A 15305-nucleotide genomic window follows, 5' to 3' on the forward strand; every position below is an offset into this window, starting at 1 on the left:
TCAACTTACCATCAGGTTTCAATGATTGTGAGAGAGACACCAACACCTGCCAACCAATTAACTTCAACAGCGTCCATTCTTGTTCTAATGCTATTCCCCATCTTGCAGCCTAATTGACAGGAAACTAATTTATGGAGAGAGATCTTAGAAGCTAACAAATCACTGCAATGGCTACCACAAAGTCCGACACCAGAATAGAAAGCTAGCAAAGAGGAGAAATTTTCTTGAGCTCAATAAGGGTAGTTAAGCTTTCTGTATCTTCAAAAGCAAACCAGCAGTCTTTATCATCATCTAGGAATGAAAAATGAAGATGTGAAAACTAATCCACAGGGCTCATAAATGAATTGCACTACTTTCCTTTTCCCTCTATCTTACATTTTCTGTAAATAAAAGTTCTATGATACAAATCAAAATTGTGGTGGAGTTGTAAAGACCACATCTAATTCCTTTCACATTCTCAATTAGAAAGTGCTTTTTTCAGCTCCAAGCAAATTAAATAAAATACCACAAGATCACACCTCCTCTCTCACTCACTCACTCACTCTCTCTCTCTCTCTCTGCAGGCAAACCTCCCAGAGCTGCCTTTATGAATTTTCTCATTTCAATGAATTAGTTATTTAATGTCCTAAGCCAAAAACCACCTTCCATACCTAGCCCACCCCTCAATGATCGAGAGCAATCCAGATGATGCTGTTTCAATGAACAATTTGATAGCAAGATTATCAAAATCACATGTCCAGCTACAGCTGCAAGAATGGATCTCTTCTCCCAATGTGTTTTGAGGGAGTTGGTGCAATGTGGTTGTCGGTGAATCACCACTCCAACACAATTTCAAGGCGGGTCTACCTACCCCCAAGTCAGATAGAGTCAAGTTGGTAAATCATGCCCAATCATGTGAGACCGTCAGTATGGAATAACATAAGGCAGAGCATAAACATCAGCTGATTCTATCTGCATTGCCTCAGCCCATACTTGCGGCATTTCCTCGGCCTCCGAAGCTTCCAACTTGGGCTTCATCACTAGGGAAGTATTGCTGCTAAATAACCAATCTTGGTTGTCAGAATCTGACAATTCCTCCATTTTGGGTACCGAATATACCTGACTCAAGTGCTTGGAATCTGGATGGGGTGATTTTTTATGAATTGGAGTAGGTTGAAGATGATCATCTTGTCCACCCGACTTGTGTTTCGAAGAGGCAGGTGGGTGGTGAGCTTCAATAATGCCATTAATCTTGCGTTCTTTACTAACCAAAATAAGGTCATTTGACACAGCCTGTCTGTCTGAAGGAGGCAAGGGGGAAGTCGAGCACGGTTCCAGTATCCTACCATTTTCCTTCAATGGATGAGAATTAGGCTTCAACAACTTACCGGATCTGTTGTCAATTGCTGAAAGAAAATTAAGAAAACTATTTTGAGAGCTAAAAGAGTTACCAGTATAAACTACAACCAAGTTCAATTAATAGATCCATAGCCAAACAATTACGTGGTTCATTTATACAAATTAACTCACCATGCAAGACTCCATTAGGCTCAAAATCCTTCCGTTTCTTAATTAAGTTTTCCTCAACTGCAGCACCTATATTGCTGTCAGGAAGTTGTGATGTATTCGTATTTGTAGAATGTCTACCTAATAGGTTATCCTTATTGATCTCTTTTGTTTTATCTACCATGGCATTCTTCTCTTCCACCATCTCCTTCTCCTTCACTTTCTTTTCTTTCTTCTCTTTTTTCTTCTCTTTATCACTCTCTTTATCATTCGACCGTCCTTTCTTCTCTTTATCTTTATCCTTGTGTTTGCTCCGTTTTTCTTCACCTTCTTTCTGTCTGGTTTTATCATTTGCTTCTTTCCTTCTCTCGGCACTTTTCTCCATTTGTTTAAACATTCCTGGAACTCCAGATTCAACAGTCGCAGTTGCAGTCGTGGCGGAACTTGGGACTGCAGAATTGCCACTAAATCTTTCCTCATGTCTAATTCCCTGACCATTGTATTTTCTTTCATCAATTTTCTTGTTCTTGCTTTGTTCCTTAGCTTCAAACAAGGTCTCAGAACTCCTACCCATCTGTGTGACCATTCCATCATCCCTTCTTGGTTGTGCAACAGCAAACTTCTCAACTTTTGCAGTTCCACCGTCCTCAATTCTCCTCCCCACCTCCAGCACCATTTTTGAGTTCTTGGCTTCCTTAGAAAGAAAGGCATTCTGGCTAATCTTATTTCCAACGTAAGAATCAAATTGCCCAGCATGCTTCTCCTCTTGAACACTGTTATGTTTGACTCTAACAGCTTCCTCTCCATTTTGACTCCCAATTTTCCCCGAATTTCTACTCTCCTCCGCGGCACGTGCTTTCTCCTTCTCCTTATTCCTATCCTTCTTTTTGTCTCTGTCTTTCTTTTTGTCTTTCTTTTCCCGACGTTTCTCATCACTTTTATCCTTATCTCTTTTTTCTTTGCCCTCTCTCTTCTCCTTCTCTTTCTTCTCCTTTTTATGCTTTTTCTCTTTGCTCTTTTCCTGCCAATCAGAAAGAGTGTGGATATTAGAGAAAAATCATTTCAAAATGAGGGGAAACCGTCTTTTCTCAATTTCTATATGCTATGTCCATAACCTATGAAATGATGAAACTCAGCTTATTATAAACTGGAATTGAAACAAGATCAAATCGAAACTTTTATGTATGTCTCTTTTAAATGAAACGGTGCTACAAGAAATATTTAAAAAGCGAAAAAAGTTAAGATTAAAATAAAATCGTTAGAAGTCAATGCACCACATCATCAGAGTAACGATAAACTACTGCATAAGAGAGAACTAGACGTTTGCAATATTCAATCATCTCATACAATTTCACAGAACATCAAGCATTTGTGTTGCTTTAAATAAATCTTTTGAATCTCGCAAAGGACCAAAAAAAATTTTCAATACCAACTCCAGTTCAAGCATTCACAAAACAGCATGGAACACATTGTACTGAATGTTTCAGATTGCCGCTTATAACACAAGAGCAAAACAAAAACATGTAAGCCTGTGAAGGCTCCAAATATAAGACTATGGGAAGGTATTGACGTGTATTGATAAAAAGCTCTTTCTAGTTCTAGATTCTCTCTTTTTCTGCGTGCAGAGATTTGAGTCTATTAAGTTAGGGGTTTCCTCTCTGGTTCTACTATGTTTCCTTCTTTGTTTCTCTCTGGGTGTATCTCTGTCAGTGAGTTCTTCTAACTATTCTAAAGAAAAATAGAGAAAACAATTTAAGAATGCCTCAAACTCCCTTTAGTGATCACTAGTTTTTATTTCACTCTCTTTTTTTATTTGTATATTTTTGGGTGATTGGAGGACACACACAAGTGAGACGGGTAAAATAAGGCTAATACCACTTATTTTCTTTACGAATGTGTTTGAATAAGACTTTGGTTTCTTGGTCCAATGAACGTTTAGCAAGGCCAAGAGCATAGATTAGTTGATAAAGACATCACTATAATAATAGTAGTAATAATAATTTTTTTAAAAAAAATTAAGAAAATAAAGAAAGAAAAGAGGAAAAAATCAACCTTGACCCTAAACTCGGGGAGTTGTATCAATATTAACCCTAAACTTTCACTACAAATGTAGTCTCAGTCTTGGGAAGCTTGTAAAAAAGGATCAAAATGAGGATAGTGATTTTTCAATGAAATGGAAGAATTCTGGCATAGAATTATCCATTAGCAAATATGGTTTGAGCAAATAAGATGGAACTCTCTGTCAGCTTACTGGAGAAGTGCTAGAAGCCCTTCAAATTATATGTCCAAATGCACCAAGCATACTGAATACTTTTTCTTGGAAAGACGTTACAACAAATAAACCAGCCTTTTTTAAGTACACAAACACTATCAGTTGGCTAAGCTTACAAATGTCTACATCATAGTTGCTGACCCGGAAAGCATAAGGGATGTGATTTTATTTTAAAATGAGACCCACCTTTCAGTCTTAAGATCTAAGAATAGGCTGCTCCATCCAATAATAGTCATAAAATTTGGCTTCGTCAGTAGCCTGATATGAGAAGATGGCCTCTGAAGGAATCTTATTGTTTTACTAGTAAGCCTCCGTTTAGGCATCATTACAATTTAGATGACACAAAAAAAACCAAACAACATTAAGCTCTTTATTTCGACTTTCCAAGCAATCTAATTACAGTGGATCTATGTACTGAACTACCTAACATAGCCTTGTTCTAGATACTTATTAGCAACGCTTGTGTACAAAAGTTGCCATAGTCAAAGCGAAAGCCATATCTATATCTATTCTTTCACAGAATTCTTGCTCTGGATACACTATGGGTCATTGAGCAAAAGTTTTCAGGTAAGATCATCAAACTATGGAGTTGAAAACTAAGGGGCAAAAGGTCTTGATTGTCTGCTCACTCTAAGGAAGTCTGTACCATTAAGGGAAAAGAAGATGGAACGTAACTTCTTTGGACCTAAGAAAACTGTCAACCCCTTCAGGATCCAATTTTTCCGAATAGTACAAGAAATAGGAGAGAGAATTGCAGTCAACCGATATATTAAAGGAAAAAAGCTTAATTTGAAGGTGAAGTCTCCCAAGATCTCAAGTTTATACAGTCTGCCATCCACAGAGGTGCCTACTCCAAAATTTTCTACGAATAAGAGTTTGATGGAGATCTCATAAACCAACCCACAAAATCCTTAAAACATTTTCAGTTCTAAAATATGTGTATTATAAAAGGAGCAAATTAAATATGAACTCTGAATTAGAAAGTATCTTTTCTTTCTTAAAAAAAATTTGAAAGACCAAGCCTTAAATTGGGGGGGTACTTTAAAAAAAATGTACCAGAAGGCCAACACTAGCAAGAGAAAAACAAAAGACGGGCCCTACAGACAACACCACAAGGAGACAAACACAAGTACAAGTCTAGCAACCTAAGAAGAGGCATCCATCCAAAAAGAATTAATGAATAATTTCAAAATCCTTAAACACAAACACCCAGAGAGAAGCATTAAATCTAGACAAGGATCAAGCCTCCTCCTCTCTCATCTCTCCATAGCCCTAAAGATTCAATTGTTTTTCTCGATCCAGATACCCAAATAATAATAAATCAATCATTATAACATGATGTAATACAAAAAGAGATCATTGCAAACAGTTTGTTGGAATAAACTCTAATTATTCAAATATGGCTAATTTTAGCAATGGCACCAGGACGGAATTCTTTGAAACTTCGCAGTCGACAATATAAGAGAACAGAATTCATACAAGAACATGTATTATTCCTACTAAGATCCATGCTTCTCAAATACCATTTTGTAGATTAATTAATTAGTACCACTCCTTCCCTCATTTCTCAAACAACACAATACAAGAACACCAAAAACAGACAACAAATTAAGAATCTGACACTAATGTAATATAAAAGGACTAGATAAGAAATTAAGAATCTGATGCTATTGTAAAATAAAGCTGCAACAAAAGGACTGCAAGTTCAAGAAAGATTTGTAAGAGGGAAGATCAAACAAAAGGACTGGATGAGAAATTCAAACAAAAGCAGCAAGCAAAGTGAAGACAATCACACATATCTAACAAACAACTCTATCATCGCATATTCATATAACTGATTTAAATCAAAACAAGAAGTATAGACAAGTTCCACACAAGTAGTAATCTAGAGTCTCTTGATGTTCATCATCAGAGACATGTCCATTACCAAAAACATGCAAACCAATCACAATTCCAATAATCGAAAAAGATTTTTTTTCAAGCACTGATCATAAAAGCCAGATTGTAGGTGTTGGTATCATGTCACATGTCCTATACATCAACAGAGGCCTAACATGAGTTTGACACCTCAAGATGAGGTTTCCAATTTATTTAGAAACACAAGAACCCCAACATGAGAAGATATGCAGTAACAATTAGAAGAAAAAGGGAAACAACCCAGATGATTTTAGCCTGGATGTATAAATAAAAATTTGGGTCTATGAATCAAGTCAAATTCAACCTTTGTTTGAGCAGGCCAGAAAATTTATAAACCATTGGCAGCAACCTCCGCCCCCCCCCCCCCCCCCCCCCAAAAAAAAAAAGAAAAAAAATCACTTGTAGGGTGGATAAAAAATATAGAAAACCCAGCCATCACCTTACCATCCTAAACTCGACAGCTTCTCCAAGAGCAAGGCCCAACTTTATCACTCACCCCCCATGGCCATGCTTTCACATCTTTTACTTCTCCTTTCATGCTCGTATCTCTCTCAGGTTCTCAATTCATCTCACAGTTATTTATCCTTCTCTCTATACACAACAAGCTATCTAGCTCGATTCAAATAGTTAGATTTGCAATTATGGAGTAGTACATGAGATTCTATATATGAGCTTCATTTTTAACTTCCAATAGTGAGAACCTTAGGATTCTCATTTGAAACGTGTGCTTTGGTGGTTTTTTTTTTTTTTTTTTTTTTTATATCCATGAGTGTCGAGGTCAGCTTACACACACCTCAACTAATCTCACGTGACAATCTGTCTAATCCTACGACATTTGAGTGTCAACAAAACTCCTAAGATATTAAATCCTAGGTAGGTAGCCACCATGGATTAAACCCATAACAAAACTCCTAAGATATTACATCCTAGGTAGGTAGCCACCATGGATTAAACCCATAACCTCTTAGCTCTTTATCAAACGGATGTTCCCTTATTTACCACTAGGTCAACCATGAAGGTTTAAACTTGTGCTTTGGTTATACAATATTTCTTTTCCCATGTTAGCTTCGCATGAGAGCCTTAGGATTCTCATTTGAATGTGAATTTCGGAAGTAGTCTTCTCCCAAGCCACCAACCAAAGAAGCCTACTGGAATTGTACCCTTACAATGTAGTTAAAAAAATGGAAGTCCTTGAGATGAGATGGGAAACATAGGCTATAGATCTGGAAGGGGAGATTAAGAAGTGGAAATCCTCAAAGAATTCAAGTGATCAACATATCAAAATTATTAGAAACCTGATAAAATTGGGCTGGAGAAATCAAATCCAAAGATTTGATATCATCAAGATTTCTTCTGTAGAAGTTAAAAGAGTTAGCACTTAGCCGATTCATAGGAGAAGCTTCCCCATAGAAGACACAGAAGAATTCATGTCCCAAGGTTAGGCTGAAGGAGATTGAAAAGAAAACTCTCCCGTTTGAACAGCTCCCCGACAAGAATTGCTAAGTAAAACTCTTGGGAAATTTTTTGAATCACTGATATAATGGGCCATCCAGTGCGATGATACAAAGCTGAAAGATCTGGTCTCACCCCACACTTAAGATACTTGAAATGCCAAACGACAAATAATATGTATCAATGTATATATATGTCAAAGGTGAAGAGCATTTTTTCAAAAATATCTTTGAGAAAAGAATCAAAAACTTCCACGACGCCAACTAAAGGCTATATCAAACATTGTCAAATACATGGTCAACTGTTAAACAATATCTACAAACAATTTCATCATTGTAATACCAAAAAAGTGAGGCTATATTGCCATCTACAGCTACCATTTATCCAAAGAAACACGTGAATGTGGCAGAAATATTTTTCAGATTCTCAAGACGCACAAGAACACCCAAAAAAAGGCAGATACAAACAAACAAAACAAAATACAAGGAGGAAAGTAGCTGGCAGAGAGCTAGTCTATAAATCATCTAATAAGCTAGGATCTATGAAATGAGGCAATGGCATACATGATTATCTTGAGATCCACTACCATCCATTGCTTTTAATCTAACTAACATATGAATTGTTCATTTTACTTGGGACACTTGGAATGGTTATGCAGAATAATATTCAATTTTTAAGAAACGGCAGTGAATCTAACAGTTTATGATACCAGTAATGCTTAAAGAAAATAGAAGGACCAGTTGATTCATCTAAATGCCAAACAAGTCTAGTCATTTGAGCCTTTGTGATGATTGTGAAATCATGCCTAATAAACCTCCCAGAATGGAGTTATAGTAGGTTGCTTCATGTTGAATCATAAGGGCCAGTAAATGATTCTTCTCCATCAAATATCTCACAAGTATTATATGTATCATAAGACAAGGAAAGTTATAAACCTTTTTTAGTAGGTCTGCATCCTCTGCCCTAGACTTCTTTTCATATCCTGGTGGCGGAAATGGAAAGCAGCGCGACATTGCACAGAGTAATACAAAAAACAAGAGCTCTTTCCACAAGCGAAAATGCTATAACTACTTTCCAGAAGCACTGTTCCGAAAAAGGAACGAACAAGAAACTAAGCTGCTGTCCATGCACCATGTCCTCGCATTCATTTCCAGTTTCAATATTCCTCCATGAGCTTCTTAGTCAATCCCACAGATGCAATTCGCAAACCTTGGAGAACTCTTACCACTTAAAAAAACGAGAAGAGGAATAATAAGCACAGGCCAAGAGATAATATTTCCAAAATTCTCAACAAAAAGAGATACTAAGAGCCAACTCTGCCACTGGACTAAATGAATTCTAATCCAGTTCCCGAATATCAGAGAAAACCTAAATACGAAAGGACAAAATCAATTGAAACGCAGACAAAAAGAACTCCTTAGCAACAAATTAAGCACAAATTAGCTCTCGCGATCAGTTCGTGGAAAATGTCAATGACTCAACGCAATGGCCTCTTGATTATCCTTTTGGGCAAATTATTAAACCAACAGAACTCCAAAATTAGAGCTGAAACACCAGAAACAGTATCGAAAATCCCTTGTAATCCAAAAAATTGATTGGGTTGAAACTGATCACTATCAAAAACAAGTCTATAATGTGCAATCCTCTTCCATGATCAGACCAGCAAAGTTCAGTTCATTCAAGTGGTACGTTACAGTTTCAGAATCGCAGCCTCGGCAAAGTACAGACTAAAACCAGAATCCCACAAAAGATCGGAGCTCCAGCCCATTCTAGAGAAAGCGCGATGTCCCAGTCACAATCATACTTTCAATCCATAGCCGGTTCCAAACCCTAATTAGTGCAAACCCGATAAATTGGAGAGCCACCCAGTTACGATCCGTCAAAACCCTAGAAAATCCACCGAATAGATGAGCACATAGCCAGTACCAAAACCCTAAATTTTCAATCCTCAAAAACAAAAAACCGAGAATCCGAAGAAATCTTTTTGAAAACAAAGAAATAGATAGATAGAATCAAAACCCTGAAAAAAGACTACCTATTCAATTATAGGGTATCGATGAAAAGGGTAAAAGCAGCTCGATTTAGCCCGATAACGAAGAAATTCCAAGGGAAAAATCAAGTGGGCCGATGAGAGAAAGTGATTCGGCAATTGGGTAATGAGATTACCTTGTCCGCTACAGAGTAGGCAATGTAGAAGGACAAGATCTCTCTCCTATCTCGCTCAAACAGAGATTAACGAGAAACAGAAGGCATATGAAATGGAAACAAGGAAGAAGACCCAAAAAGACAAAAAAAAAAAAAAAAAAAAAAAAAACTAATCAAAATTAGAGGAGGAAGAGAAAGAGCTGTTTGTAGCTCAAGATTCTCTCTTCTTTCTCTTCTCTTCTTCTGTATGTAGAGATTTGAGTCTATTAAGTGTGTAAAAATTGGGGGTTTCTTCTCTTGGTTCTACTGAGTTTCCTTCTTTGTTTCTCTTTGGTTGTATCTCTGTCTCTGAGTTCTCCCAACTATTCTCAAGAAAAAATAGAGAAAACGATTTGAGAATGCCTCTAACTTCCTCTTCCTTCCTAGTGATTACTAGTTTTTTATTTCTCTCTCTCTATTTTTTTTTCTTTTTTTTAATATATTTTTGGGTCATTGGTGGTCACACGCAAGTGGGAGAGGGGTAAAATAGGGTTAATTCTATTTGTATTCCTTTACAATTGTGTTTGAATATAACTCCAAAAGTTGTAAGAAATAGAATTTTTTTTTAAAATAATGTTATTTTAATCATTATTAACAAAAATATTGTTGGGCTAAAAGTATTGATAAAAATGGAGTAGTGGAATCGTGGACTCGGTACATGATTATCCCTAAATCGTGGACGAGATCCACGACTTCCTTCGTAATATGTGAATCTGCCACACCTGGTAGTGACATGACACATGCAGACTGCCACATGTACAGGCATGCAGCATAAGGTCCACGACTATCCTAAATCATGTACGGGGTACACGACTTAGTGGTCTCAAAAGCAGCCCCACAACCTTCTCCCTTCACTTTCTTCCACATCTCAAACTTCCTCCCTTTCTGCCTTTCTCTCACAGTCATCGTTTGCCACCTCCACTGCCACCGTCTGTATTCCGCCATCGACGATCATCCACTATCCATGATCGTCCGTCATCCACCATCGTCACCGTTCTTTCTGTCACTGCCGATTGTAGGCAATGTTTTGTCTTTTTCCCCCCAATATATGATATTGTACTCCATAGATATACTATTTTATTTAAATGTATGCATAAAAAAACTAGAGTTTTGACCTATTTTGGTTGAAATTTGGGATTGCGCTCCATAAATCTAGTATTGTGTAAGATTTGAATGTTTTATTTTTATTTTTATTTTTTGTAGTTTAATATTATAAGTTGGACTAAACATTTGGGTTGTAGTTGATTTTTTTTTATTATTATTTTAATATTATAAGATTGGACTGTTTGGATTGGTCATAAAATAAAATTCGGACTGTTTGGAGTTTTGATCTATTTGGTCTGTTTGGACTGTTTAAAAAAACAAACTTTTTGGACTGTTCATAAAATTGAGCTTAAATTATCTTTTGAACTTGTGTTGGATTGGATTGTTAGTATTAACATATTTTTTTTGTCAACTATAACAGTTGAAAAGAAACATAATAAATATGTCGATGCGTCTTGAAGATTTAGTAATTCTTGAACTTGGAAATGATGGGGATAGTGATATTGACGTAGAACTTGATGAATTATTTGGAAATGAAAGAAGTGGAGAACATGTCTTGAGTTGATACCATAAGAGATGTTCACCCAAATAGATTGAGACATTACTAATTCAACCTGTGAACAAGGGTCAACATTGGAGGAAAGGAGTAGATGTGTAGAAATTCTAGTTTAATACAAAAAGAAACGTTATTTGACACTAAAGTAGATCTATAACTGGCTGTTAAAAAATACTGCATGATAGAACACTATGAGATTGTCGTAGCAGAATCGAACCAAGATATTTGGTATGTGAGATGCAAACAGTGGCATGATGGTTGTGATTGGAGGTTACGGACATGTCGGCGTAAAACACATGAGATGTTTGAAATTACTAGACTTGAAGGAGAGCACTCATATTTGTACTCATAATTGATACAGGATGATTCACAGCTTGATTCAAATTTTATGAGTATTGAAATCTAAAATATGGTTAGAGCTAATCCTGGGTTCCTATGGCCTTACTCCAAGAAGCAATTAAAAAACAATATGGGTATAATATTAATTATAGACGGGTGTGGCAAACTAAGAGAAAAACATTGATTGTTGTATTTAGGTGACTGGGAGAAATCATATTCAAAGCTTCCATATTGGTTGAGTGATGTTATGCATTATAATCCTAGAACACGATCGGATTGGTATTTTCTTCTGTCTAATGTTCCAGGTATGACTATTTTTTGTCAAATTTTATGGTCCTTCATGTTGGGTGTTATGTCCTAAAACTCGTAGGTTTGTAAAAAATTAAACTTATTCTGAAAATTCAATAAGTTGTTATTTAATATATGAATTGCTTATTTCGCTTTAGAAATAAATCCAATAAACTAAAAGATCCATGACTATTACATGAATACTTGAATTTTATGTGGAGACTTAAGTGGATCAGGTTCGAGTAAATAGTAAAAAAGATCTATAGTATATGAATAAGGTTTGGTGCCTTATTCTGGTAACACTATTGGATGTGACCCACTCTGTAGTTGTTACAAGGAATTATAAAATGCTATTGACGAAGTGATCCTAATTCGTACATATTATGACATAAGGAGTGGGGGCGTCCTGTGCAATGAGTTTGCACAAGATTGGACTACGAAATAAGTCACTCTTACTTTATAATGTTGTTTATTGTTTAAAATTGACTATTTCAAAGCGATGACCTAAGTAACTTGACCTTAATCTTGAGCTAACTATGAACTCCTGTTTATTCTAGATTATCCTTAAATTTGCATAGGTGAGGGTTGGCTCAACAGCGCCGGCTCAATAAACCTCCATTCAGGGGTAAGTCTGGGTAGCTAGCTGGGGGCATAAGGTGCAAGATGGAAGTCACTCCTACCCATTTTTAAGGATAGTAGAGAGGTTGTTCCCTTAAGTGCTAACTCCAAGTCTTGAACAAGAGGCCCCACTCTCTCATTGGTTGGAGAGGGACTCGGTTTGATCAGATCACAAACCAATTGTTCATTAGAGGATCAGCGGGACTTAAAGAACAAGAGGTAATCTCAGGGGTAAAACAGACATTTGACCCAACAGTTGGAACAACCTGTGAAGGGTTAACTTACTAATCATGGTTATATCGAGTGGACATAATATATCTACAGTGAGGGGAGTGCAACTCTGGACATAATATGATTTCAATATTAAATTCATGAATTCGATTCATGATGGTGGAATTAGTGTTAAATTAGTTTAATATTTGATATTGAATTAATTAGAATTAATTTCATTGTTTAATTACTTATTTATTATTTTTTATTAGAAAATTATTGAATGATTTTTTAAAATTAATAAAGATTTCATTTTTGAAAATAAAAATTGATTAGAAATCAATTAGAAAATCAAAATTGAAAAAGATGGAAAATGGAAAATCTCAAAAATGAGTTTTTCCATTTTCCATTTCAAATAGCTCACACACATTCCACCATAAACTTGAGTCAATCTTTCAAGCATGAGCTGCAATACATGCAACAATAGAATTTGCATGATAGTCATGCAATAAATAAAGAAGATTGGGCTGAGAATTAAGCATGCATTTGATAGTTTTTGCTGAAAAACCTTGAGGTTGAAGAAGGTCTTCAACCATAGTGATGCAGTAACCTCATCTCCAAATTCCCTTAATCTAAGCTTATTTTGAGTCTCACAACTCAATCTAAGGTTTCAAGGAGATAGTAGGGAAGGCCTTGAGGTGGTTCACAAGCAGATTTGGAGGAGATTTGAAGCTGGAATTCCAGTTTCAAGTGGTTCTTCAAAGGTATGTCATGAAACCCTCTTATTAGTTTATGAGCATGCTTAATTTAAAGAAAAAAATGAATGAATTAGAATGCTTAATGATCCGTTTTTCTTCCGTTGTGGTTTTCTAACTCTAACACTTCGGTCTTGCAAGAGAAGCGTTCAAATATTGTGGACTTATTAGTTCAGATTGATGGAACTTGTCTGTATGGAAAGTATTAGAGAAAATTATTGACCGTCTTATCTATTGATGCAAATAGGCATATATTTCCCCTTGCTTTTGCTATTGTTGAAGGAGAGAACTCATCTAGCTAGTCATGGTTTCTGTGGGCATTACATGGATATATTACCCAACGAGATGGTATTTGCTTGATTTTTGATAGACATAAGGACATTCTCTCTACAATTAACAATAAGGAAATAGGTTGAAGTGAACTTAGGAGGCGTTTGATAAATGGGTATGAGTTATTGAGTTGGGTGGGTATTTATTACCCATGTTTGTTAAGCTCATAAAGAAAACCTATGGGTTATTAAAACCCCCTTTTTTACCCACTTAAAACTCTCCTTTTTTATCCCCTCAAAACTAGGACATTTTATATTATTATGGTTGTTTTCAAAACTTATTAGGGAAATAAGGTTGTTTTGAAACTTATTAGAGAAATATTGTTGTTTTGGGAGATCGAGGCTAGAAGTCGAGGGTTGAGGATTCGATTAATGTAGAGGTCGAATGTTGAGAACTCGACAAACAAAGAAAAACTTGAAAACAATATGTATATTAGGGTTGTCGAAGGTTGAAGTTTCAACATACATAGGTCGAACATTAATCGAACGTTGAGAACTCGACAAACAAAGAAAAACTTGGAAACAATATGTATAAAGGGTTGTCGAAGGTTGAAGTTTCGACGTATAGTGATGAGGATCTCGCTCTAGAAGGGAATCTCACTAGAAATGTGGGCTGAATCTCGCTGGTAAGGTGAGCATCGCTAGGAAAGAAATGCTTGATTTCGCTCATGAGTGAGATTCTCATGAGCGAGATCAAGCATTGCATAGGACGCCCCCACTCCTCATGTCATAACATGTACGAATTAGGATCACGTCGTATGTAGCACTTTACAACTCTTTGTAACAACTACAGAGTAGGCCGCATCCAATGGTGTTACCAGAATAAGGTACCCAACCCCATTCATGTACCATAGATCTTTTTGACTATTTACTCGAACCTGATCTACTCTTATGTCTCTACATAAAGTTCAAGTACTCGTACAATAGTCATGGGTCTTAGTTTATTGGATTTAGACTTTTATATAATTTATGAAATCAATAACAAGCATATTGATAATAGAAAATGTTTATTATTTAACAAACTGCGAGTTTTAGGACATAAAACCCAACAATACTCCCACTTGGACTAAAACTCCAGTGGATCAATATATACAATGTTGAGTTTACATGGAGAGAATAAAAAGTACAAATACAATAAACTAGGGTATTACAATACCCATAAATTCTCCTACTTGCCCTAATGATACAAAACTCATAGACCCAGTCCTACCAGGTGACCCTCGAACACTTTAACCGAGAGGGCCTTTGTAAATGGATCAGCTAAGTTGTCTTGGGAAGCAATCTGAGTGACAATGATGTCTCCTCTGTGTACAATCTCCCTGATGAGATGGTACTTCCGTTCAATATGCTTTCCCTTTTTATGGCTTCGTGGTTCCTTTGAATTTGCAACTGCTCCACTGTTGTCACAATAAATAGTGACAGGTAGGTGCATATTAGGAACTACTTCCAGATCTATCAAGAACTTTCTGAGCCATACTGCTTCTTTTGCTGCTTCGCTTGCAGCTATATACTCAGCTTCCATTGTGGAGTCTGCAATACAACTCTACTTGATGCTCCTCCGTTAAGAGTGAATACTGACCCCGAAGTTGATTTTCTTGAATCAATATCGGTCTGAAAGTCAAAATCAGTGTATCCAGTAAGGATCAGATCCTTAGGACCATACACGAGCATATAATCTTTCGTTCTCTGAAGATACTTGAGAATGTTTTTAACAGCAGTCCAATGGTCATGACCAGAATTGGACTGAAATCTGCTGACAATTCCTACGACATAGCATATATCGAGGCAAGTACACAACATTGCATACATTAAACTCCCAACTGCAGATGCAGATGCATATGGAATTCGATTAATCT

The 15305-nt window shown here is 36.4% G+C and overlaps 1 protein-coding gene across 2 annotated transcripts; it reads right to left on the reverse strand.

The window, feature by feature from the left end:
• Positions 1 to 210: 210 nt before the first annotated feature.
• On the reverse strand, positions 211 to 9698 carry LOC120067835 (myb-like protein X). Of its 2 annotated transcripts, none has more exons than XM_039019429.1 (4): positions 9293 to 9698; positions 8062 to 9013; positions 1510 to 2506; positions 211 to 1385 (listed from the first exon to the last, which is right to left on the reverse strand). In XM_039019429.1, the coding sequence occupies exons 2-4, from the start codon at positions 8137 to 8139 to the stop codon at positions 904 to 906; spliced, it is 1557 nt and encodes a 518-aa protein (XP_038875357.1). In that variant the 5' UTR covers positions 8140 to 9013; positions 9293 to 9698; the 3' UTR covers positions 211 to 903. The 2 variants fall into 2 exon arrangements, with proteins under 2 accessions (XP_038875357.1, XP_038875356.1); XM_039019428.1 differs by having other exon boundaries at positions 9162 to 9698.
• Positions 9699 to 15305: the final 5607 nt, after the last annotated feature.

This window comes from Benincasa hispida, chromosome 12, assembly GCF_009727055.1.
Source record: "Benincasa hispida cultivar B227 chromosome 12, ASM972705v1, whole genome shotgun sequence".
NCBI lineage: Eukaryota > Viridiplantae > Streptophyta > Magnoliopsida > Cucurbitales > Cucurbitaceae > Benincasa > Benincasa hispida.

What these genes read in the sequence shown, in the direction of transcription:
- LOC120067835 (XM_039019429.1), bottom strand. Translation starts at nt 8,139, where the DNA reads ATGTCGCGCTGCTTTCCATTTCCGCCACCAGGATATGAAAAGAAGTCT. An exon ending in ATGCAGACCTACTAAAAAAG is followed by an intron (nt 2,507 to 8,061) that starts GTTTATAACTTT and finishes TCTGATTGGCAG; the next exon opens with GAAAAGAGCAAAGAGAAAAA. An exon ending in GCCTAATGGAGTCTTGCATG is followed by an intron (nt 1,386 to 1,509) that starts GTGAGTTAATTT and finishes ATTTTCTTTCAG; the next exon opens with CAATTGACAACAGATCCGGT.